The 24,922-nt window shown below is 45.7% G+C and overlaps 1 protein-coding gene across 1 annotated transcript; it reads right to left on the bottom strand.

The window, feature by feature from the left end:
* Positions 1 to 851: 851 nt before the first annotated feature.
* Positions 852 to 21,928, bottom strand: GNB5 (G protein subunit beta 5). The gene is made up of 11 exons (XM_064157601.1): positions 21,705 to 21,928; positions 18,130 to 18,266; positions 16,448 to 16,489; positions 15,588 to 15,664; positions 13,968 to 14,100; positions 9,972 to 10,115; positions 6,965 to 7,056; positions 6,794 to 6,842; positions 4,122 to 4,218; positions 2,993 to 3,159; positions 852 to 2,684 (listed from the first exon to the last, which is right to left on the bottom strand). The coding sequence occupies exons 1-11, from the start codon at positions 21,814 to 21,816 to the stop codon at positions 2,673 to 2,675; spliced, it is 1,062 nt and encodes a 353-aa protein (XP_064013671.1). The 5' UTR covers positions 21,817 to 21,928; the 3' UTR covers positions 852 to 2,672.
* Positions 21,929 to 24,922: the final 2,994 nt, after the last annotated feature.

Here is a 24,922-nt window from a genome sequence, read left to right as displayed (position 1 = left end):
AGTCCATGCAGCCCAACTGACGAGTCCACAGTCCTGCAGTGCTAGAACCATGAGACTTCTCCCTGCAAGAACAAAATTGCAAGACAGTATCAGCCTCATTCTCACTGGAACCCGTGACAATTTGGACACTGATGTCACTCAGAATAGGCTGGCTCAACACTTTCCTCAGCCCCTCAGAGGAAAGGAAACAAAACAATGTGCCTAAATTAAGGAAGATGCTTTTTTTGCAGTGTCTAAACTGAGCACTTCCACCAACCACCTTCATGCCGACCACAAAAACTACACTGAAGTGGAAAGGACAACTGACCTCCAGCATGGTTCTCCTAGTTCTCTGTTATTGACAAAGTAGAAAGCTGAGCTGCTCCATCTCAAGGTGATCTACAAACAGTGATACCCCAAGCCCTTGACAGTTTTTCAGTGCCCAGTTTTCACTAGCATTCCACTGCAATGTGATCCTGCACATACCCTGCACTTTCCGGTACAGTGATGTAGGTGAAGCTGTACATACATCCTAGGTACAGCAATGAAGATCTGGAAAGAAAGTATCATGTTAGCTGTGACCCTTCTGAGCAGGAAAACACAACCTGAATTCTGGGTTCCTGAATTCAGGAGGATCTCAAATGGAATTTCAGGTACTTTCAAGGACACCTGTTAATTGCTGTGGCTCGCTTTGGGATTTCCAGAAGATATTCCAGAAGTAATTACCTGGTAGACCTGGATTTCACCCTAGATTTTTACAGGATAAATGACCTTAGAAACTCAGTGGTGGAAAAAGTAAACCTGAAGAAGCCAGAAAAAATAACTACCACTGCAAGTACCTAACTGATGGGGAAAAAATGACTATAGACATATTTTTAATATGTAAAATACAATTTATTGTATTGAAGCCATTCATAAGTATCAACACAATGTAGTATGTTTGAAACAAACATCTTACTAAATAAATACTATATAGACATTAATTTTTTGACCAGATGTGTACAGTGTATTGACTCGATATTGCACAGTGAGCTCTAATGACGTTTCCATAGTGCATTCAGTTTGTTACAGGGACAGTTTGCCACAAATATTGCAAAGCATCAGAGTGGACTTTTCCAAAAGAAAATCAGATGAACTATTTAATTAAGGACTGACACAAGTGTCACTGTCCTAGGTTAACTGGTAATGGATTCACAGAAGCTGATGTTTTCATGACTAAGGAGATTTTGTTTCTAATGTAGTTTTCCTAGAATTGTAAAAAAAACAAATAATGCTGCCCACTTTCAAATAGAGAGAAGGTATTATCATCAAACTTAGAAGAACAGCCAACTCCACTGAGCAGGCTCACTCCAGTGAGCTTGTTTTCTCATTTCAATCCAAGTATAAATCACATACTTGATGTGTCTCACCACTTGCACTTCAAAGGTCAGACCATGCAAGCCCCCAGAATTACTCCAGCACCTTGCTTCCTGTGTGCCTTTGCTCAGATCAGAGCTGTCAGTCTGAGCAGAGATGACCCACTCCCTTCTCCACAGTTTTCAACATATAAATACAGACATAATTCCTCAATAGTTCTGTAATTTAGCTGTACCTCAGCTTTTTCTGATTAAATCTGAATGGTCCACACCAGTGAAAGACTGCTGTTGGAGTATGAACGGCATGACTTGGCTGAAGGCTGTTCCGATGCTGCAGAAGTACCTTAACATGGGCATATACTTTCAATACACATTTAAGCTACCCTGTCCAGCCAAAGTGGCATGAACTGCTCAAGGTGCAAATAAGAACCATGATCACAGAATGACAATGACTGACTTGGGAAAGATTTGACCATCAGTACAGCCGGTGCTTAGTGCTTACTATGGAGTATCCCTTAGTACTTAGCATGTAGTATTCTTTTAAGTAAAAGAAAATTCACTCACCAAGTGATACAATAAAAAATTTCTAAGAAACTACTGGTTAAGTATTACTTCATGATTATGTAAATCATGTTTATACCCCTCTTTGCAGTTTATCAGTCTGTATATATTTAGATTCTTTAAATTCAGGTAACAGAGATGAAAGACTTATTTCTACCTAAAAAGACAGTAGGAAAAAACAGGGATTGAAGGGATTAATTTTCTGTACAAAAAATACATTTCTATGACAATAGCCAGGACCTTCACAGTAGCTCCTTTGCTCCCCTACTTACTACCAAGGTTCACTCATCCATAATGCTATCACACAGAACACCAGAATTGTTTTTCTTTCTTCTTTTCACCACCAAGATTCAATTCACTACTACGGAATGTTTCCAAAGTCTTATGCTACACATCCTGATAAAAATCAGGAATTTTTTTTCTTTTAAACTTTAAAAAGGAACTCAATTCATGCAAATAAGTACATAATGTGCACTGAAATACTCAATTCTATGGTACAGGTGACTTCAGAGAAATGCCCCTTTGTAATTGTCTAAACTAGTTCTAATAAAATCAGATCGTTTCAAAACAGAATTCAACACATTCCATTTTATTACTAGTTGATGTTTGCTATGTGTTCAAGCAGATTACACTTTCTACCTAGTTGTGTTAACCTGTGGGTTCAGTGTCACTCTTTTGCAGTGCAGTGAATAACTGATTTTGAAGGGTAGCTTTTTAATGCAGGTTTTGTAGTCCAGAGTTTCAGTCTTCATTTGATTGTGCATACAGAGCTTCAGGTTAAGCCCAGATCTGTGGAGAGAAAGTTGAACGATTGTTTATGATGCTGACTGCTTTATTAAAGGTTTAATGTAAATTTGGCAATGTAGTCAGATTAGTAGTACTGAGTATCAGCAGCAATGATATTATTTGACCCGTAGGTTCTGCTAGCACTCTGTGGGGATGTTTTCATTTGGGTTTTATGTTCATGTGGGCTTCTATCCTCATCAGTCCCTCTAGAGTCAGTTTTTCCGGTAACAACCCTCCTCCCTCACACCTCCCTCTTCTCAAACAATCAAGCAAACAATGAAGCACCCCAACTAGGTGCTCCCAGTACTGACTCTCAGAGTGTGGTCCCAGGAGCCCGAGCAGAATGCCGTCCCATCGGGAGAGACACGCAAAGTGCTGACACGATTTTCATGTCCAAACAGAATGGATACACGGGACCCTTTCAGCACATCCCAGACATTTATGGTGTAATCGTTATAGCCTGCAAACAGCAGGCGACCTACAAAGAGAATGAGGTTTTACAATGTGAGGTCTTGAGTAGATAACACATCTTGCCTGCAGCAAAGCCCTTCTGCAGGAGCCTCATCACCCAGGGAGCCACAGTCCAGCTCCCCAGTGCAAACCCTGACTAGCTGCTCCGCTGCTGAGCCACCCACACGAAATGTTGAACCAATCAAAACTGATTAGTTGAGCATGCAGTCACAATTCAGATAAATTACATAGAATTTCTTCAGTCGTCAGGGATGGGAGATGTCTCTGAATCACAACAGGCTGAAAAGCACTTCAACAGCTAATATAGGGTCATAACACTTCGCATAGACAAGAAGTTGAATACAAATGGTTGAATGATTAGTGGGCAATTTAGTAAGTGATTCATTGTCGCAGACAGGACAAGTTGTGGCGCTTGTGACCATGACAGAGACATTTGTCTCTACCCTGAGCTGAGGGCAGTTCACCACCCACTTAATCCCTGCCAGGATGGGTGACTGAAGGAACTCTGCATTTGTGCAGAGGCAGCAGAGAGAAGACTCCAGCCCCAGATCCCTGATGAAAAACGGGAGTATCTCTGCCTTCACACTGCTCAGAATACTTTTACTGTCTCTTGTTATCCTTTTACGCAAGTGCACTCAATAGCCTAGTTACATTTCATGTTTCCTTTGAAAAGTTTTTAACCATTATTGTGAAATTCTAGCCCAGATGTAGTTAGTGGCAAGATACATTTCCTGCCTTTAGTGGGGCCAGGAAAATACTTTTCATTGCTGCAAGGAAGCAGTAGCCAGCTAGGTTATTTAGAAAGTAATTGTTTTTACAGAGGTAAAAAAGGGCTTCCACGCATTACAAGTTTCTTTTGGTACTCAGTAATACTTTTAATAACAAATTAACTTTGTCAAATCAAACTGGTAAAATTTCAGCTCCCCTTGAATCCCAACAGTAAGATAAGCTCCAAAGTTCAGGTCTTACCGCTGAGGGAGAAGTCCACACTGGATGCTCCAAAAATGATGCTCTCTTTGGAGTATATTGCTACTTCTCTGTCTGCACGGAGGTCGTATAAACGACACTAGGATTACAAAAAACAACACAAAGGCCTGAGTAAAGGCTGCAGTCAACGGCTACTACATTTCACTGGAACAAATGAGAGTGGGAAAACACAGCCCAAGGGGCGTCCTGGGAAACAGATGCTTGCTTGCCTTTTTTCTTCTGCTGCCTCCTGTCTGCTCTGAGACTCTTCTGGAGTCTAATAGGGGTATAAGCAACACAAAGCTGTTTTGTATAAATTGAGTGAAGAACTTGCTTTTCCAAGCCATTTCTCTAAGCATCTGGCCTGGCCTGCTATAGAGATGAATGGAGTGCTTTGGACTGTGGCTGCCTACTGAAAGCTCCCCCCATCCTCTGGCTTCCTCACTATAGTTTCCTACATATTAGGGCCTCCTGTTGCTGGGGCTAGGGTGGGGGTGTGCTTGGGGAGACACTCTCTAAAGACAACAGTGTAGGCACAAGCGGAGTCTAAGCCAGAGAGAAGTAAATCTCTAGTCATCTTTGAGGACACAGACCACAGGGCACAGTGCTCAGAGTCACTGGATGGAGGAAAATCTCGATGGTTGCCCTTGCTCTGAGTAACGCAGGATAACAAATAGCCTCTCTCTATGAAAAGCCTACATGAAAACAACTCAAGTGAAATAATCCATTTTTTTAAATACAGATCCTTGATTTTAATTCCTAATGGAAAATCCCCAACCACCTCTACAACCTGCACTTCCTGGTTGCATCATTTGCCTGCATATTTAGGCTTGTTTAATGTGGAAATAACGTACAGTCAGAGCAGACTTCATTGCCATGAAGAAAGACAGCCAGCTAGCCCTGAAATCAAAATACATTTTTGAAACTATTTGAGCTGAAAAACCTTCCTCAGTAAGTTGAGTTTAAGCAAACACTGGCCAGATAAGTCTTCAAATTAGCAAACCTTGCTAATGAAAAATGGCAGGGACTCAAGCCTGCACATAAAGGAGTGGCTGTTCCATTTGCAGAGCGGAGTGTAGCTGCCAGGCACGTGAACTCCAGGTCTCCCAGTGCTCCACACTGATGAATAATTTCATCAGGCTGTTCTGATAGGGAGCTTGGGTCACTGCAGGTGACAACACTGCCATGTGAGCACACTTTTATGGCTTAGTTCCATACAGTCAGGATTATCTGTTCCTTGGATTCGCTAAGTATACAAATCAGGTCAAGGATATCAGTGAATGTGTCTGTCCCTAAGGCTGAAAACAACAACCTTTTCATTTAAAGAATGAAGCAGATGGAAACTGCCAAAAGCTCTGTCAAAAGTATGGAGTCAGAATTTCCTATTCTCCTGCTGAAGTCAGGAGTGTCAGGAATAGTTAAGAGAGAAAAACCTCATCAAATAAATTAATAAGCACAAGAGTCCAGAGCCTGTGGTATTTGGCATAGAGAGTGCTCTCACTGGAATTTAATGATACACAATTTCTCTACCTCACTCCCTCAGCATCTCAAGTGCTCACAGTACTGAATTCAAACACGCAGAGAGCCACTGAGCTCATCACAGAGCTGGAAGTATTAATTTATAATTGCAGCTTTTAAGACCTAAAAGCAATGTGCATTCTCTCCAGAAGAGCCCTGGAAGGTCCGGTGAAGACAAAGGAAATCTTCCTATTGAGTTTAGCTAGCGCTGGAGACTCGAAACATGCTCCGAGAGCAGAGCACTTTAGGAAGAGTCATACAACAACATGTGATGTTTAAATAAACAGGAGAAACGAGGTGCCAGGTGCCTCCCAAACATCTGCTCTCGAGTTACACTTAACTGCCAGCTCAATCCCTACAGGGCTGTCCTACAAGCAGAGTCTGGTCCCCATGGGGATCCACCAGCTGCAGCACAATCCACCAGCCCTGTGCATCACCGAGGAGCTTGAAGACACCAGGAGATAAGTGGTGTTTTGCAGTGTGCTGACTAAAATTACCTGTTAATACATACTCTGCCCCTCCTAGAAGCTTGCTCCCGGGAAAGTAAGGTGCAGTAAGAGTTACTGTATCATCTAGGATGACTCACTGCAGTAAGTCCGGCTGACAGGGAGATGTACTTGGCCAAAGCTACCCTGGGGCTGTGCTCCAGGATGCAGAGCTGTGGAGGCCAGTTCACCAGGTCTGCCCACAGCTCCACGCTGAGCCCACAGCCACCCTGCTTGCTGGGATGTGCGCACTCATCCATGGGTTCCCCCCACGCCCTTGCACTGTGCTGCTCCTTCTGACACAGGCTACACCATTTAATATGGTTCCTCCCATGCTGTGACTATACAAAGCCAGATCTCTTCCACTATGACAAATAGTTTTGATCATGAAACTTAAAAACATACAAAGTCTGAATTTAACATTTGGACAGTGCCTCACATAGAACAGTTTGCAGAGGTGACCTACAAAGAGTTAGTAGATTCTTCCTCACAGCATTTATATATATATATATAATATAACAGAGTATATAATATATCATATTATAGCAACTGTGGGTCACAGGTTCAGTTTAGTCATTTAAAAGCCCTCTGTAGATGTGACCTAGTCTTTTAGGAAAATGTGACTTGGGAAGCAACAGGACTTCCCTAAATTAGGTTGTAGAATTACCATACCGTGGCATCATCTGATCCAGAGGCAAAAGCATCTCCGCTTGGGTAATATCTGTGCACAAGTGAAAAAGAGACCGGAACACATTACATTACTTGGATGAAGTCAGGCTTCAAAAATAGAACCAACACATTGCTCAAGATCACAAATGTGTCCTCTCCTAGAAACACACTGACCTGACACTGTTGATATCTGAATCATGGGTCTCAAATGACTGGATGCACTGACCAGACCGCATATCCCAGACCATGGCTTTCTTGTCACATCCCTAGTAAGACAAAAAATATCACTACAGTTATGCAAATGGAGACATTCACCTCCAGTGTCTGAAACATGTCATGAAGCTCAGCTACCCTCTGAACATCATGCCTCTGAGCCTGACCACTGGCTGTACTGGTATCCTGAAGCCTGGTGCAGTTGCAGTCGGAGCAGAGTGTGCCAGAAAGGCTGGGGCCTCATCAGAGCAGCACAGAGGTGAGGCAGGCCTGGGGGTTTGTGCAGGTCTCATACTAACCAGCACTCACAGCCCTGCTCAGCTCATGCTGCTGCCATACTTGTCTGCAATCCCAGTGTGCCACAGAGCTGCAAAACTGACTCATTCCCTTACCACTTAACATGCCCAGTGTAAAATATTAATACCCAGCATTTAAAGTTTTATAACTAATCCTTTTCATACACTGAAATAGAAAATGAAATGTGTATCTGGATGGTCTCTTGCCCAGCCTCCTATCAGAGTTAACCTCTGCCTTGCTCTGCACTCACATGCTCAGTGGCATGGTTGGGATGAGAAAAGAAGCACAGTAAGTAGCATTTCATTGCATGGTTAGGCTCTAACCTGCCCATCCAGGTTGCTCATTTAACACCTGATGCTTGCTGCAAGGTGCTCAGCACCCTGAGTCCTCCAAGCCAGGGGCTTAGCCCAGGCAGTCTGCAACATTCTCAGGACAGCAAGAGCCATGCTGACAATCATGGTGACAGGAACAAGAACACAGACTTTTCTTCTAAGTGTGACTTTATGAGCCCGTTGAAGGGCAGGCCACATGAAGGCTCAGCCTCCCTGAACCTGTGTGGGAAGTACAGGACAGGGCTGCCGCTTCTGCCCAGCAGACCATGCCACACATGTTATTTACTTTAAAGCAAACATTACTAATTAAACAGTCTCTTCACAGTTCACGTTTCTTTTAATTCTCTTGTTAACATGAAATCCCTTTTTTTTCCACTAATGATGTCATTATTTAAAAGAGGTAATGTCTCTTTGTATCCTATTTTCTGTGTAGGGGATACCAAAAAGGACAGACAACATTTGGGATTCAGCATATTTCTCTCTCAAATCCCACCACAGCCCAAGTCCCAGCCTTTAATAATGCTTCCATGTGCACTGTTCTTGCTGACCTCTCTGGGAGTTTGGGGACAAATCCAATCTGCCCAGCTGGTGCTTTAACTCCTAAGGTTTAGGAGAAACCAGCACCCACCTGCAGAGAGAGGGGCCCCCTGAGTACTACCCAACTCAGTCCAAGGCACAGCACTAAGAGAGCACTGAGCACAACAGCCTGAGTGGCAGCCCTGACCCCACCCAGGAGGGCTGGGATTTTCAGTTACATGGTTAAATGTAGCAGCCCCCAGTCTGCACGCTGATGTATTGGCACTGCTTATGCCAGCCACAGCTTACTCTATGACATAGGCAGCATGCACAGGGGGTCTCTCTATGCCACCATGCTTTCAGCCTACACTGTTTTGGCTACACCTGCATTGACGAGGCTTCAGACAGAAGTGGTACTTCTCAAGTGATGAATTAAGCAAGTCCCTGTCAGCATGGACATGCCCAAGCTGCAACATGGACACAAGTACAACATACTCTCTTAGCAGCAGAAGCAGCATAGCTGCTTGTGATTCTTTGCCCTATAATAAGCTGAGCTGTTCCCAGGGAGAATGAATCTATCCTTTCTGGGAAGCAAGCTCAGCAGCAGGAAAGCTCAGCAGGAGTAATGCACTCGAAGGAATTAGCTTTCAGTCACGCTTCGGAGCAGCTGTGCTAGCAGCAGGCAAACTGGGCCAGTGTGCTGGACGCTGCTCCTGCTGGGCCAGCCAGATTTGATAAAAGAAGAGATCTGGGTTTATTGTGTAGACATGGGACCATGATTTTGAGCACAAGTGAAATACTCTACTCTGTGGTCAGGACCCTCTGGCACAACGGCCACTTCCATCAGCAAGAACAGGACCATCCCTAGACCAGTGCTGGTGGTGCTCAGAAACCAAGTACCTTCAGAAATGTTACTGGAAGCAACCTGCCTCCAATAAGAAAGGTCATCCATTGGCTCCTGCACACTCATCACCTGATGTGGGAAAGACCAGAACTACCTTGAAAAGGAGCTAAGTCCCACCCCACTCACTTCTATGCCTTGCCTGCCTCACTGCCAGGCTGCTTGCCAATGGTTGGCTGCCCAGAAACAATCCTTTAGCAGCAGGACAAGATTTAGAAGACACCCTGGGTACTTTCCCAGACCAACCCTGCAGCTTCAGTGTGGTCTGTGTGTTCTACTAGGCTAGGACTGGGTCTGGGCAGTGCTCAACTGATGAAGGGGCTTTAAATGCTTCTGGTACCACTGGAAGGCACAAGGGACTCAGCAACAGCTGAAGATGTGGCCACACCTCATCTCCCTGCTCCAACATGTATGGTTTAGGCAGCATCCAAATTACCTCTTGTCTTCTAGGGAGTGGCTGAAGAACATAGTAGCACACACATTATCTGCAGCCCCACTTCAATGCCCTGAGCAGCCACTGGGCAACTGCAGAGAGATGGGCATGAGAAAGGAGCCAAGTGTGGGAAGTCGTTGGCTGTGCTGGGCTCCTATCCACAGAGCTCACACCTCCGCTGCAGTCTGAGCCCACTGCTCTAATTCAGCCTTTCCCGGGAGAGGCGTTGTTTTGATCTCGGGCTGGATTGCTTTGGTGTAGAGTGGAATTTGCTAAGTAAGCAGAACTGCAGTCAGACTGGCTGGGTGGGTTTGACCCTACAGTCAGGGGTTTAATTTGCTCCAGCTTGGAAAATGTGCTTGCAATGAGCGGATTGCACTGGGGCTTCCAAGGCATACTCCAGCACTCAAGATCATGAGCCTCCTGCTTTGCTGCCTTTTCTCTCCCACATGCCTTGATTTTATATTATGATAAGAAGCTCCTGCTTACCCCAGAGACAAATGTATTTCCCGTTTCAGAAGGGGCCAGGTCCAGGCACAAGACATCAGCTCCATGACCATGGAAACTCTGCAGAAGCTGCCCACTCTCAACATCCCACAGAGCACAAGTTCCATCTCCACTTGCTGTCAAGATCTGTAGGATGTGGCAAGAAGAGTTACAACAGAAAAAACATCAGATGATCAAGTTCACAAAGAAACAACTGACATTCTACACATACATACACCGAGGACAGCTTTCCTTGAATGAAATATGCACTAAGGCAGAGACATAAAGCCAGTGTGAATCTAAACATAGTTTATGTCTTTTATTCTTAAGGAGAGAAGTTAGAGTAGATGTATTGACACAGCTATACCTATAAACTGTTTCAACAGTGGTCACTTTTGCACAGTGGGGTTTGCAGGACTGATGGCAGTAAGGATCTACCAGTGCTTCTATAGCCTCTAAAAAGCAAATGGGACCAGAGTGGCATTCCTGTCTGCCCCTGTGTTTAACTTTATCCATTCCATGCTGGAATTCAGCTCATGTAAAGAGAACTGTTGGAGTTAAGTACACCCATTGACCTCTCTACATGGGTTTTTTTCTGCTTGAAATAGCCAGGTTTAACCAAATTAATTTAGCTTAAGACAGGGATTTTCTGAAAGGGAAGTAAGCCTGTCTAGACATTTGTTTGGTAACTTCATCACCTCTCACTTGTCCGAAACCATTTGTGCAAAAGGCTTTGAACACACATTGCCTGAATGTAGCTCATCTGCTACAGTGCTTGTAGAAAGCACATGTGATCAGCACTTGTTATTGTGGCTAAATCCTGATACTCCGTTGTTCACATTTTCCCTTTGGCACCCAAAGCTGTTATGCAATCACCAGTTCTGTAGGTTGAAAGGGTCCCTGTGCACTGGTGTGGAATGAGCCAAGGGTGAACTGAGGAGGGCTCTCAATCTCGTACACAGGTTTTCCTCATGGTCTGTGAGGAAACTTAAGGGATCACAGTGGGTAATTAGAAGTGAGAAAGAAATACTCTTCAAGAAGAAAATGAACCAGACCATCATGAAACCATTCACAGAGTTGCACAAAGGCTAAACACTGAACATATATGACAGATGCTCTGAAAACTCCTCCCATAAACAGAGATCTGCAAAGCTGTGGAACAGACTGTTCCAAATCCTGCAGCAGAGAGACACTAATACTCTGAGATGATAATAGCAGAAGAGAGTCCTGACTTGTTTTTCTGGCCAGCTTCTGAGCCTAGATCAATGAACTTCTCTGTTCTGAGGAATACTTTTACTTGGCAGAGGAATGAAGATTTTCAGCTCGGAATATTTGCTTTTGTAATAGCTTGTTAGAAAGACATGAAGGGAATAGACTCCACTATCTAAAGGTGTAAGGGAAGGGTCTGCACAGGTGGCAGCACAGAGCTCCAGATAATGCTTACAGAGAAATGCTGTGGACCCAGCTTTAGGGTATTGCTGTTGAAAAGCAGATCAAACCAAACCAAAAAATCCCCAAAAAGGCCAAACCCAGAAAGGAATTAATTTGTGATTAATGTTTGTGATTAGACTCTGGCTTGCTGTAGGAGGGGCTCTGGGGGAGTACACTGGGAGTATGGCTGCCTGCCCCATGCAAAACACTTGAGATCCCAATTAACTGTTGCTATTAATACTCATGGAGCACTGTCACGTGGTGAGTATTATCACACGGCAGAGCTGCAGATACCTAATTTAGGACACGAGGCTCCCCAGCTCTCTGCACACTGAGGCAAGTAGAGGCTGTCTCTGGCAAGTCTGCTTTGGGGCTCTGAGAACAAGGTGTGCAGGCTGCCTGGCCCTGCAGCTCAGCATGTGTCATGGCCCAGGTGGGAACATGATAAGGAGTAAGCATAAGATCCTCTCTTTCAGCACCCACACAGCCCACGAGTGGCTTTAATCAGCAATGAATCACTCACAGACCTCTTCTCTTTCCACTGCACTGCCAGAGGGTCACCACTAAACCACGTCCCTCAGCACCGTATCTACAGGTCTTTTAAATACATCCAGGCATAATGACTCTGCCACTACCCTGTGCAGCCCCTTCCAGAGTCTGACAACCCTTTCTGTGAACAAATCAGTCCTAATGTCCAACCTGAAGCCCTCCTGGCACAACCTGGGGCACTTTCCTCTTACCCTGTTACTTGTGAAAACATGGGCACACCAAATCCTACATTCCTATCCTGCCTCTCATACCTCTGAGAGAAAACCCAACTTCAGTTTAAGAAAGCAGGCAAGGCAGACCACCTAACAGTGGGTGCTGGGTCTGTGCGGGGCACTGGGCTGGGGAACACCTCCGCCACATGGCTGCGCTGCTCCAGGACAGGTGCCGCATTCCTTGGTGACACGTGTTGAGAGAGCAGAGCTGAGCTATTGCACATGTAAGCTGGGAAAGCTGTTTTTGGCAGTCTGCACCCTCAGAGTTGGTGAATAATTTTAACTTTCAAGCTGTTGTAACAAGGAGAAGATAAGAAATGTGGGATTCTCTAGAATCCCCTACATAACAGTGTCCTAACAGAAGCTTGGCCAAACCACTTAGTAGTATTTATTCCACTAACAACATGCAGTGCTACAAACGATCAGTTACAAACCTATCAATCACAAGAACATTTATCTTTTAAGTCCTCAGAAAAATCTCTGAATCACTGAGTATAAAGCACCTAAGTCCATTATGCTATTATTTAACAACAGCAGCACATTACCTTCAATGTCAGTGCAGTTTGCTTTATTCACTGTGGAGAAAAAAAGACCTAACTTTCCTTTCACAGGTTTTAATCACAACACATATAGGTATGGATGAGAGAGCCCTGTTTTCTATCTCATCAGAAACATTCCACTTAATTTAGCCTGCTCTCATTATGCAGGGTTCCTGCACAGTAAGGTCAGGGCTAAGCAAGCCTGAGTGCATCACTTGTTTCCATGGCAATGGACTTAAATTAGCACCTCAGAGTCATTTACAGATACCATAGAATGACAAACAGCAACATACTTTAGAGCATCTCGTGTCTAGAAATGGAAGCAACGAGAGCTGATATTCCCCTCAGAATTGCTCCAATACTTGGAAGAAGGGAACAAGGTATTCCCTTCCAGCAGCTCTGCTGACACAGACAGCAATGAAAACGCTCCATTCTGCCACTTCTTTTGCTGCAGAGCTGCACTCAGCAGAGCTTCAATTAAATTTAAAACTAGAGAGGACAAGAGGATTATGCTGTTTCCTTTCATCATCTTTTATGTTCCCAGAGAAAGAGATCTATGAGACATGCACTACAGAGGAAGGCTGGACTACTCTTAGAAGATCAGCATTTAGTTACTGCTGTACCATCCTCTCCCACTGTGGATCTTAGTGCTCCAACACCCCCAGCTTCTAGATGAGGACAGCATCTTTCCCTCAAAGGAAAGTACCGCTGCTTGTCTGGACAGACAGGGCTGGCCTTCTTCAAGTTCAAATACCTCACTTAGCACAAACAAAAAGCACTAAGAATGAAAACAAAAGCAAAGCTGGACGGGCATCCAGGAGCAAAGCACGCAAATAAAAGTCTCTGCTGCCTTGCGTGGCAGATACCCAGTCTAGTCCCAGCCAAACTGGGGTTTTACCCATTCGTATTAGTTTGGTCTCCTAAAAGCACAAGCCAGCACTGACCCAGTGCAGAGGACACACAGGTACTGGCGAGCTCCCTCTGTAGAAGCAACAGGCCTTGGCAGGGTGCAGACATGACAGCCTGGCCATGGGCTGTGAGAAGCCTGTGGCAGAATCACAGAATCAGCCAGGTTGGAAGAGACCTCCCTACAGCAGCTTCTGCAGCAGCTTCCTTGTCCCCAGCAAGGGTTTTCCGGCAGCCCCTGCATGGGGCAGGACACGGCCCTGGATGCCCGCGGTGCAAGGAAGGTCACTTTGCACCAGATGGGAGCGCAGCTCATGTTAGGTGTTGCTGGATGGTGAGCAGTGGGTAGAGAATGCATTTACCTGCATGTCTGAGTTAGTGAAGCTGCAGGCAGACAAGTAGTTTGTGTGCATTGCAACCGACTTCTTCTTTGCAGCCATGTTTTCATTTTTCTCGAATGTCAGAGGGTACACAGAACATTTGTTGTCCAGGCCACTGAAGAGAGCAGCAACAGCAATAACAGAGAGAAGAGAACCGGTTAAAACTGCAACAACAAAAGGCAAGTGGTGATAAGAAGGGAACCACCTGTCAGAGCTGCGCTGCCAAAGCCTCACAAGTACCGACTTCCCGGTATTGTGCTGTGTGGGATCTCCCTGCACAGGGAAGCCCCAGCTGCCTCACCAGGCTGCCTGCTTCACAGAGCTGCAACAGCTGCTCCTCTGTATTTTCTACCCTCATCAAGTTTATAAATGGCACTGAATGAAACCTCATGAAAGCACAAACTTAGAGGTGACATAGCAGTCACCTCGGGTTAATGTTTCACATACAGCCAAACTGCCATTTTTCTGTTGACATCCATCAATGTGAGGATCAGCATTTAAGCAACATTATTTATCCACCTTAATAACTCCAATGGAAGAGATGGTACAGCACACAGCAGAGGTGAAGAGAGGGCTTTTAGAAGAGTTGGAGGAAAAGGCAACAGAAGCACTGGCCTCTCTAGCTGGTGTGCCCCTCCTAGACAATTGCACCAGTTAAGCTGTGTCTCCAGGCCAGATGTCAGCCTCTTTTCTAAGGGTCTGACTTGCAACTGACCTACTTCTAGAGTTGTGGCAGATCAGCCCTGCCCTGGTCTATGGGATCCGGCACACCACAGGTGCTGAGTGCACAGCACCTAACTGCCAGCACCACAAAAATATAGGTAGGTAGGTAGCAGGGCAATGTGTATATGCCCTCCCTGCCTCTTTTGGAAGTGTGAAGACAGAGCTCTCTTGCCACTCTCTGAATTTCAGTCAAAAATACACCGTTTGCAGACTCCCCCTCTGCATGCATTTACAAAGCCTCCCTGTCTCAGTTTGCTGCTTTCTACATTTGCAGTCTCCCTTTGTTCCCTTCCCTTGCCCCAAGCTTGCCTTCTGTCTGATCCACCCAGTTCTTTTTCAAAAGATGTTTTGACAGCATCTCATCTCTTTGTTTTCTCCCTTGCATAAACTGATTTTTTTCAAACCTCAGTCCTCAGAAAACTTGGAGAAGATTATCAAAGATGGAGCTACTTCTCCCTGCCCCATCTTGACAAGTTCTATTCACAAGCTGTTAATCATTAATGACTAACTTTCTCTACATTGCAGAAGAAAGAGTGCAAAGTAAGAACAGAGTTAAAACCTCCCTCCCTTAGAAGATACATCCAACACATACAACCAAACTGTAACAGGGAAGCTGCACACATGCAGAGTTCCTAACCCATGATATAAATGCTGAAAGAGGATCATTTTCCATGCTTACACAACACATGTCATTGCACTGAAGTCAGTGGAGATAATGTGTATGAGCCATTATGGGAACAGAATCAGAGGTCCTGAGTGTAGTCCTTATATGCACAAGCAAGGCATGCAAACTGCTATCTGTCAGCATCTGAAGGCATTGGGACACCCACTACAAATCCACCTTCTCTGTTTGAGTAGCTATGGAAAGTGGAAACTTACCCACAAGCAATGGCACATCCAGACGGGGCATAGGCACACGCCATCACCCAGGTACATGGCATCGTCACTGCATGCTCCTGAAACACAGCATCTCTTTAAACTGAGGTGTCACCGTCTCACTAATCAATGCAAGGAAGGCAGTGTGCAGTAGTAGTTCTGTGGGACATTCTCAGGGTCAGTGAAAGGTACAGCTGTTTCCCTCAGATACAACTCACATGTAAGTCAGGGCAGACAACCCTTACTGCAGAACCTAGCAAAGCAGCAGGAGAATGGCTAGACCCTTCTGGACATGTTTGCACTTTATTCATAAGCCCCAGCCTGGGCACAGAGCATGTTTTACTTGGGTCATTCAGTGCTGTAAAAGGTCCCCACTGCTGCATGTATAAAACTGAGTTACAAACAAGCTGGTTTTTCTCAGCAGTGTGAAGCAGAGTGCAGCAAGGCAGCCCTGGCAGGGCTTGGGACAGCAGAATCATCTCCCAGTGAACACCAGAGCTGAAGGATGCTAAGTAATGACACATGGCACCTGGCACAGGGGTTACCCAGGAAAGGTCTCTGCTTTGCCTGCTGGGCTTTGCCCTAAGCCAGGAGCCTTCCTCATCAATGAAGAGGCTGGATCAGAGCCTCTTGCTGGAGACTGTGATAAACTCCAATGTCCTAATATTGACCTAACTCTGAGACACCTCAAGGGAGATGGTTTGCCCTAGGTGTCCTGGCCTGAAGTGCTGGTGGAGGTCTCCATTTTATCTCATCATCCCACTGCCTCCTGTGACATAAGTAAGCCCTTCAGCTCTTCATCTTAATCTCACCATCATTTGCCCTCAGAACAGCAATCTGGCTTCTGCTTAGGTTTGACACACCTTGTTTGTAGTGAAGGAATCCCATACGATCACTTTCCCATCCTAAAAGAAAGCACAGAGAGAGAGAAGTGAGGCCTTCCAGAGACATGCCTGTCACCCTGTTGCACAGATCTGGGGAAACCTCTGCTGCTCGTTTCCATCCTCCAGTCTGTAGTGTCATGAAACTTTTGTCTCCGTTTTAACAGCAGCACAATGGTCACAACGAAGCACTGAGGGCACATTCTTCCATAGTGCCAGTCTTCCATCAGAAGAAAACCACATCTCCTCCTTACTGAAGGACTGATATTGACTTAAAAAGACTTTAGTTGTTTTTTTTTCCCCCTTGTTTAGCAGGTTTATGAGAACTCATCTCAGTCACAGCACACATGGTGGGCAGGACTATCTCCTTAGGAAACTGCCACTGGTGAGCCCTCACTTGCCTCCTTTCAGGCATGATGTGCTTCTCCCAGCCTGGAATCACCACCTGCAAAGTTGGACACCTTTCCCAAGGGAGATGCCAGTGGCTCAGCATAGGGTCTTGCAAATACAAGAGGTGACCTGTATTGCAAATCACTTGCTAAGTTAGCAGCACTCACGAGAACTATTTATGGATATGGCACTGTTTCTACATCTTCCTTCTCCTGTGTTTTCCTGATTTTCCCTTCTCACACTTGCTTGATTGTCATTATCCATGGATACAGCATGCTAAATAGCCATCATAAGAACCCTTCACAGACAGCAAGACAATCATCTTGTGTGTGGCAGGTACACTCGTGCCAGCTGCTTTGCCTTATGTATGCAACGCTTATCCTTCTCCCATCATGAAAGTGAAGTTTAATACTGAGCAACAATTGCTGCAGCATCTGGACTAAGTTCTTAAGAGCTAAAAATGCAAAAATGCAGCACAACTTGCCTGTTCAGCTTTCTGATCTACACACTGACGTTGTAACCTCTTTTAAAAATCTGCCATTAATTATTTAAAACCCTTCTCTTTGCAGACATCACCATGAATGGTAAAAACTCACAGGAACTGAAGGTGGCTTGCAATGCAGATTGTCTATTTTTATCCCTCAAGTGAGACCCCTGACAGATTTCATATAGGTCAGTGAACAGCTGTGGGATGCAACAAGCTCGCTCACTTGCCATACTGGGCTCAGGACAAACCAGGGGATCTAAAAAGTAATTATCTCATTACCTCCTCCAGCTCATGAGACTGGTCTTGAGCAGGTGTTAGGACTGTTTCTCAAAAGTAAATGAGGTAATTTTAGCAGGATGTTTGAGGTTTTTAAGGTTGCACCAATCATACAGGCTGCTGAAGAAATGCCTTTGCACAGAAATCTCTAGAAGAATCAACACTTCTTCCCTTTTCTTCATGACCTTCTCTAAACACATACACTGAAATTGCTGCTAAATATTTTATCTGTAAATAACAATGAAATAAAAGTGGTCTCACATAACTTCTCTCTGTTCCACTGCAGTAGGGAGTATGGGGAAAATATTTCGTGTTTTAGCAATGACATAGCAACGATCTGACACTTGGATTTGTGTTCTCTGAACAAGTTGCCAATAAACTGCTTTAAGGGCATCTTGAAAACATTTACTTTACATGCAGGTATCACCTGCAAAGAGTGGTGAGCAGCACAGCCAAAGGATTTGTACCATGCCCAACAGTAGCTTTGAAAAACATCTGCCCAACAGCATACCTGGGAAGAGCTCACAATCCTTCTCTTGTCTTTGCACCAGTCCATGCAGAGAACTTTATTTCCATGGCCCTTCAGGGTTCTCCTGGTCTTCATCACAAACTGGCCCAGTGCCTCCACACGCTCTGCTACCTGGTGAACTGCAAACAGCTGACGGTTAGAGAGCTGCTCTGTATCAAAGCTTTGCCCTGGCAAGTCCCTGCGTGTATGAGTAACATCACTTGTGAAGTTTGAGGCCATGGTGCACACCAATGAACACTGCTTCAGAGCTGGCAGGTGGTAAAACTAAGGTAGGCAATATATTGACATATTCACCAGATAAAGGTAAGAATTAATTTACTCAGGGCGTGAACTCATCAGCTGAAGCTCTTGCAAACCACGGCGCTCAAGTCTGTCTGTGAAACAGATCATCCCTTTGTCCTCCATCTGAGTGAGACTCAAAAATACACAGATAGCCTCTAGCCTAACACGTGCCACAAGGTACTCAGCAGAAGTGAAGATCACTACTGGACCTTGGAAGAAAAATCATACAAAAGGAGGAGTAAGCATCAAACCTCCAGCATTCCAATGGTAAAACACTTGCTCTGGATGTGAGACTCCCAGCTGCAAGTCAGCTCTGACAGCAGAGTGTGACACAGGTACTAGCCACTGATCCTGGAGACTTCCTGGCATCCAGGAACACAGCCCCAGGTGAGCAGGAAAGATTGGCATCTTCATTAAAAGTGCACTATTCAGCTTCTCAACAGAGTCTATGTATTCAGTGTTTCCCTGTGTTGTGTTTGTCCATGCTGAAACCTAAGATGATCCAGCTGCTGTCAGCTAACAGAGCAATGCCAAACTGAAACCTTTTGAAATAGATGCAGAGGCTCACACGCTTTAATCTACTGGTAGAAGATATCTTAAGCTTTTCAATGCCATGCTAGAGGCAGAGTTCTACAGCCTATGAGAGGTGATCGCTGTGGGAACACAGTGCTGCTCCAACCTCTGCCACTTCTCTAGAGCTCCTGGGCTAGGAAGAGCTGTCGCAGTGAGACAGCAGGCATCCTGAAGTTTGAGATCATTCCCTGGCACGAGGTCAGGGGAGCAATTCCTGCCTAAGACCAAAACTGATTTCTAGTGGATTAGTCCTTCTAGCTGTGCCAGAGTAATATCCTCACCTGAAATCTCAGCGTGACCAGTCTCAATCAGCCAGAGGACAAGTACTGTCCACCATTCCTGACAATCTCTATAAGGAGATCAGAAGCAAGTTTCTGAAAAAGTACCCTATAAACCCACCGAGGAGAAGATACATTTCCCCTACTTTTCACTGTGGAAATCTGCCAAATGATCCAATCAAAAGAGATGAAAACACAGGACAGGGGGTTATTATGGCATCTGGAAAGATGCTTGTGTCCAGAACGTATCTGAAAAAAACAAATGTTTTGCAGACAAAGGACAAAGTGTTTCCATTATGTCAACACAGCCCAGACTCCGTGGAATTGTCTGGTTTAGCCTTACTGATTCTCTGAGGATGCTTATCTCCAACCACAGCCATAATAATCCAGCACAGGTTTTAGAGCCAGATAATTATTTTGAAGCATTCTCACATTTATTTCAAGACAGCTAAAAATTATGCACTCGGGCAAGCAGATTAGGTAAAGCTACTCAGTAGCCTGAGCAGTTCTACAAAGGTCCAGATAAAACAGGCTTTTTTGCTGAAACAAACTGCTTGGCCTAAACAGGAGGTGTGGGCTCAATGCTGATAGTATTGTGTCTTTGATCTTTCCTGTGCACGAAGTCATTTGGTTCTAATGGTCTCAGAAAGTTATAGAGTGCATGAACAGAACAAACTGTTCTGTTTGTGTTCTGTTATGTATTCTAGTTACACATAAAGTTTTAAGCAATGGAATTGAATCCTCAAAATGGTGTGATTGCAAATCACATGCACGCTTGGTATTTCCTTTGTCCACATTTTTGGGAGCTGCTGTTCAAAACCAGTTGAACAAATAAGGGCAATCCCAGTTCAGCCAGCTGTTTGCCTTGGGAACCATAGAGGGAAAGTCATGATCAGAGCAAAAAAAAAAACTGCAAATGATACACTTTTAGACTAAGGGAAAAAGAAGAAAAAACCCAAAAGCCACACACAAAAAAAAATCCAAACCACCAGAAGCTTACAATCTCTGCAGAAATAGGTCTGGAGGCTAATTTAAGTGCAAACAAGCTCTGATAGAGAATGAATGGTATAAAATAGCACGAGTGAGCGCTGCTCTACAGCAACATAAGACTTCACAGAAATCACATCACAGCTATGCAAACAGCCTTCCAACATACGCTTACAGGTTTCACATAGGACAAAGGCATAAGCATCCTCAGGCTGTCAATGACACGTGCAGTTGCAGTGTCACTGCAATCACAGGTAGAACTCTTTGTAAGCAGAACCGGGTTTAAGACTATGTTTAAGATGTCTACTGAACAGAGGCCCACTACTTCTGATGCAGAAATATGATCATTCGTGGAACATTCCTGTAATGAGGTCATTTCCATTTGTTTAATGAGTCCTATTAATAGGACACTTGTCTGATTGTCTGACTGAGACAAGAAAATGTTGTGTTTTCTCCTGAAAAAACAAACAAACTTTCAACCCTCTTCCACTTGAAATTTACAAATATTTGCCAGTCCTTCAATCTTAACAAATGCTAAAAGCTAAATCAGCAGATACAGGTTGATTTCTTTTCAATATTTAAGGCATGAAAACAGAGGAAACAAAAGTTTAAATGACCTGCTAATATTTCTGATAAAATAAGCTGTGTGACTTCAGACGGCTAGAATAATTTGTGTGTCTTTCTCCAAAGACCCTCTAATTTACCACATCATAGTAACTAAAGCAGTGAAATAATAAAAGGGTGTTTTGTATTTATTACCTGGGTACAATTAATACCTACTTGAGAAGCTCCATAAATATACGGGTAGCTTATGTTTTCCTGAGCAGGGGTGGGAGGGCAGGGCTGAAATCTGCCGCTGCTGTTAGGTTAAGCGCAGACCTTGAAGCTGCAGATGATCAGGGTGAGCTGCGCACTGACAGCTCGGCACTGACTCACTCCGCACCTCTGAATCAGCACAGAAGTTGCTTCCTCGGCAGAAAAGGGGGAGAAGGAGCCGGTTTGGGAACCAATGTTCCTTCTTAAGCTCCTCCATCAGATATGCCAACATCCTCACCCTTCCCTACCTCCCTTCGCTCAAAGGCAGCGCAGCTGCGTGTGCGCAGCCTGAGACGAGCCAGCAGCCCCGCGGCCGGGGCGATTCGTGACCCGCACACACCGGGAGGCTGCGCCGCCCGCGCTCCTCCGCCGCTTCCCCTGGACCGCCGCGCCGGGCTGCAGCAGACACGGACCCCCGGCTGCCGTGACGCCGGGATGGCGCTCCCCGCACCCAGACGCTGGGTGCCAGCCTTCCCCGGGCCGGCGGGGGCGGCAGCAGCACGTTTCCCGGTCTGCCCGGCGCGGCCAGGCCCGCGGAGCCGGTGCTGCGGCGGCCTCGCTCGCTGCCCGGGGCAGCCGGTGGTGCCCGCGGCCCTCCGCCCCGGCCCCGCTGCCACTCACGCTCCACGTCGTGCAGCTTGGCCCGCTCCTCCTCCAGCTTGCCCTTCAGGCTCTCGGCCTCGTTCTTCAGCGATGCCAGGGTCTCGTTCTCGTGCAGCCCCTCGGTTGCCATCTTCGCAAAGGAAGCAGGGAGAGACGAGATGAGAGCGGGAGGGAGGAGTTTGCCCGCCCGGCTCTCAGGGATGCTGCCGAGGCTCCTGCTGCCTCAGCAACGGCGCCGGAGCCGGCCTGGGCTCCCTCCCCCCTCCCCGTGCTGACGTCCATGGCCGGACTGGATGCTCCCGCAGCCCGGTGTGCAGCCAGCACCTGCCCTGTCACCCGTGAGAGCCAGCGGCCCCTGCCCGGTCCCGCTGCAGGGAGCACGGCAGGCTCGGCATCCAGAGCCTTGCCTCCAGGCTGGCAGCTGGGACCAGCCCTGCCTCCTGCCCTCCTCCTACCCACAGGCTTCCACCAGCAGGTATCTGTTGTACATCCCAAGCCATTTTCGCTGCCCACAGGCTCAATCTCCCCAGAAATACAAAGGGAGCTTCTGCCTTGTACCCGAACCTGTTTGTACCCGAACCTGTTTGTACCCAAACCTGTTTGTACCCGAACCTGTTTGTACCCAAACCTGTTTGTACCCGAACCTGTTTGTACCCGAACCTGTTTGTACCCGAAGTTGCACACGCGGGGGGGGGGGGGGGGGGGGGGGAAAGGAGGAATAACAAAAAAAAAAGATCATTAGACATCCCAACAGCACTTTAAAATATGAGGCTGGGAAGACAGATCCTGACCTGGCTTTGCACCATCATTCCCTAATACTCCTATAGGCATGGAAAGCACTAGGAGCCCTGCTTGCTCAGCTGGCCTTTGGCTCAGCTCCTGGGCCAGCAGGACAGATGCAGTGAGTGGTGTGAACTCTTCTCTCCACTATGTTTTGAATTCCTGATTTTAAAATTTGATATTACCAGGGTTTCTTTGCTTTTCTTCCTCCCCTTTAACATGCCACCTCTTAGCCCTGCATGCAGACAAGCACATTAAGGTCTGTGGCCTTGCAAGTCCTTGTCAGGGCTTCCAAAACCCCAAAGGGAACAAAGAACCCTCCTCTTTGGTGTCAGTATGAGCCCATACACAGCATCATGGCTCTGCAGGTGCAGACCTGGAACGTGTGCTGGGTGGGCACACAATGCAGCTAATGCTTCCAGAGAAGAGTCACAGCACATGGGCTTATGGCTTTTTGTTCCCTGAGAGTTCCTTGAAAATGTCCTCTTATTACAGTAACTGTCCTTGAGCTGCACAGAGTAACTTTGTTCGTATTAACTCCCATTGTCTCCCTTTAGCCAGAAAACAGACAATCCAACGGCCATTGTTCAACCTGGAGATGTGCCAAGATTGGAAAGGGAGATAGGAAAATACGTTTGCAGCTGTTGTTTAGACTCTGGGCACATCCTGGACACAGAGTGGATTTTGGAGAAAATAAGTGTCCTTTCCCACACCGGCCTGGGCAGCAGTGCCGCAGTCCAACCAGATTGCATGGGCAGAGCTGTTGAGCTCTTGTCACTGGAGGCTGAAATCAGGCCCATGTGCTCAAGGTCTCTCTTAGTCAATGCACTAGCAAGCAGAAGATAGGTTACTTCACTGAAGAGTCAAATGCAATGGGATAGATTCCCAGCCTTCTCATTGTCCCCAGAAACGGGTGTGACCTACCTCACCCAGCCTAATGGGCAACCCTGAACTGGATTTCAAGTCCTGAACCGACTTGATCCAGTTACATTCAGTACCACAAAAGAACAAGTAGGTCATTTAATCTATGGAATTCACCTACCGCAGGATATGGAACATCCTTCAAAGCCCCTCAGGGTAAAGAGCACACTGGATATGCTTTCCAGCACACTGACAGTGCCAAGGAAATACAAATTCAGTACTTTTAAAGTGGCAGAAAAAGAAGAAAAAAGCCCCCATCATTTAGTAGGAAAGAGACAGGAAGTTTCTAGTGCATTATCTTCATGTCTGAAAAATTAAACCTACTTATATTGAATTCTATAATGCAGCTGTGTATTGGGAGAGTGGCAGGGAAAGATTTTGCTGCTGTGTTTTGGGAGAGTGGCAGGGAAAGATTTTGCTGCTGTGTTTTGGGAGAGTGGCAGGGAAAGATTTCGCTGCTGTGTATTGGGAGAGTGGCAGGGAAAGATTTTGCTGCTGTGTATTGGGAGAGTGGCAGGGAAAGATTTCGCTGCTGTGTTTTGGGAGAGTGGCAGGGAAAGATTTTGCTGCTGTGTTTTGGGAGAGTGGCAGGGAAAGATTTTGCTGCTGTGTTTTGGGAGAGTGGCAGGGAAAGATTTTGCTGCTGTGTTTTGGGAGAGTGGCAGGGAAAGATTTTGCTGCTGTGTATTGGGAGAGTGGCAGGGAAAGATTTTGCTGCTGTGTATTGGGAGAGTGGCAGGGAAAGACTTTGCTGCTGTGTATTGGGAGAGTGGCAGGGAAAGATTTTTTTCTTTTGGCAGGATTTTAATCTATGACAAATGTCCTTCTTCTGACACCTGGTAAGTGTGAAGGGGCCTGGACATTAAACCCAACAAAAACATAGGGAATTTCTTTGCCTTGCTAGGAATCCATCAGCTCTAAAGAAATTGGCCTAGATAATGCATTTATGTCAGATAGTCAGCACAGTTCTAACAGTGAAAAGCTCAGGCTTTCTTGCCTTACTGATAAGAGGTCTCACTGCCTTGGGGAATGGGATTGAAAAGTCTACAAAGGGCAGCATGGGAGGTGAGAGTCTGGGAACCATATATGTTCAGAGCGATACATGATACTAACCCTGAGAGGACAGGGATAAGCAGAGCCTTGAGGTGAAAGAGAGCCTCTACCAAACAGAGTGAGCTGTAGAAGTGTGTGATACATAACATGTTTCACTAAGTTGAGTTAAAAAACCCCTATGAAGCCCACCTGACCAACCTGCATAACTACCCAAAACCAGGTAAGGGTATGGCCATTTGGGAGCTGTAAATAAAACGAACCAGGGTTGAATTAATTTGTGGCATAAAAAAGAAGGACATTACCATCCAGTAAACAATCAAGGCTTTTTGTTTCTTCCTTTTCATAAAATCTAACCATACTGAAGGCAACACACTTCTCATAATGTATTAGCAATTTCTCTTTAAAAAAATGCAAGTAGTAAATAATTGGTTAACACCGTGTTAGAATTCACTATGCTGAAGGCATGTTTAATCTGAAAGGGC

Source organism: Pogoniulus pusillus, chromosome 17 (genome assembly GCF_015220805.1).
Source record: "Pogoniulus pusillus isolate bPogPus1 chromosome 17, bPogPus1.pri, whole genome shotgun sequence".
Lineage (NCBI taxonomy): Eukaryota > Metazoa > Chordata > Aves > Piciformes > Lybiidae > Pogoniulus > Pogoniulus pusillus.
Note: the sequence above shows the minus strand (reverse complement) of the source record. Positions and strands in the feature narration are given on the sequence as shown.

Bases quoted from the DNA above. Each gene is read 5' to 3' on its own strand.
- GNB5 (XM_064157601.1), bottom strand. From the start codon at position 21,816: ATGGCAACCGAGGGGCTGCACGAGAACGAGACCCTGGCATCGCTGAAG. The intron at 18,267-21,704 runs GTGAGTGGCAGC...AGCTGTTTGCAG, and splicing joins CAAGCTGCACGACGTGGAGC to TTCACCAGGTAGCAGAGCGT. The intron at 14,101-15,587 runs GTAAGTTTCCAC...TGCTCTCTTCAG, and splicing joins GGATGTGCCATTGCTTGTGG to TGGCCTGGACAACAAATGTT.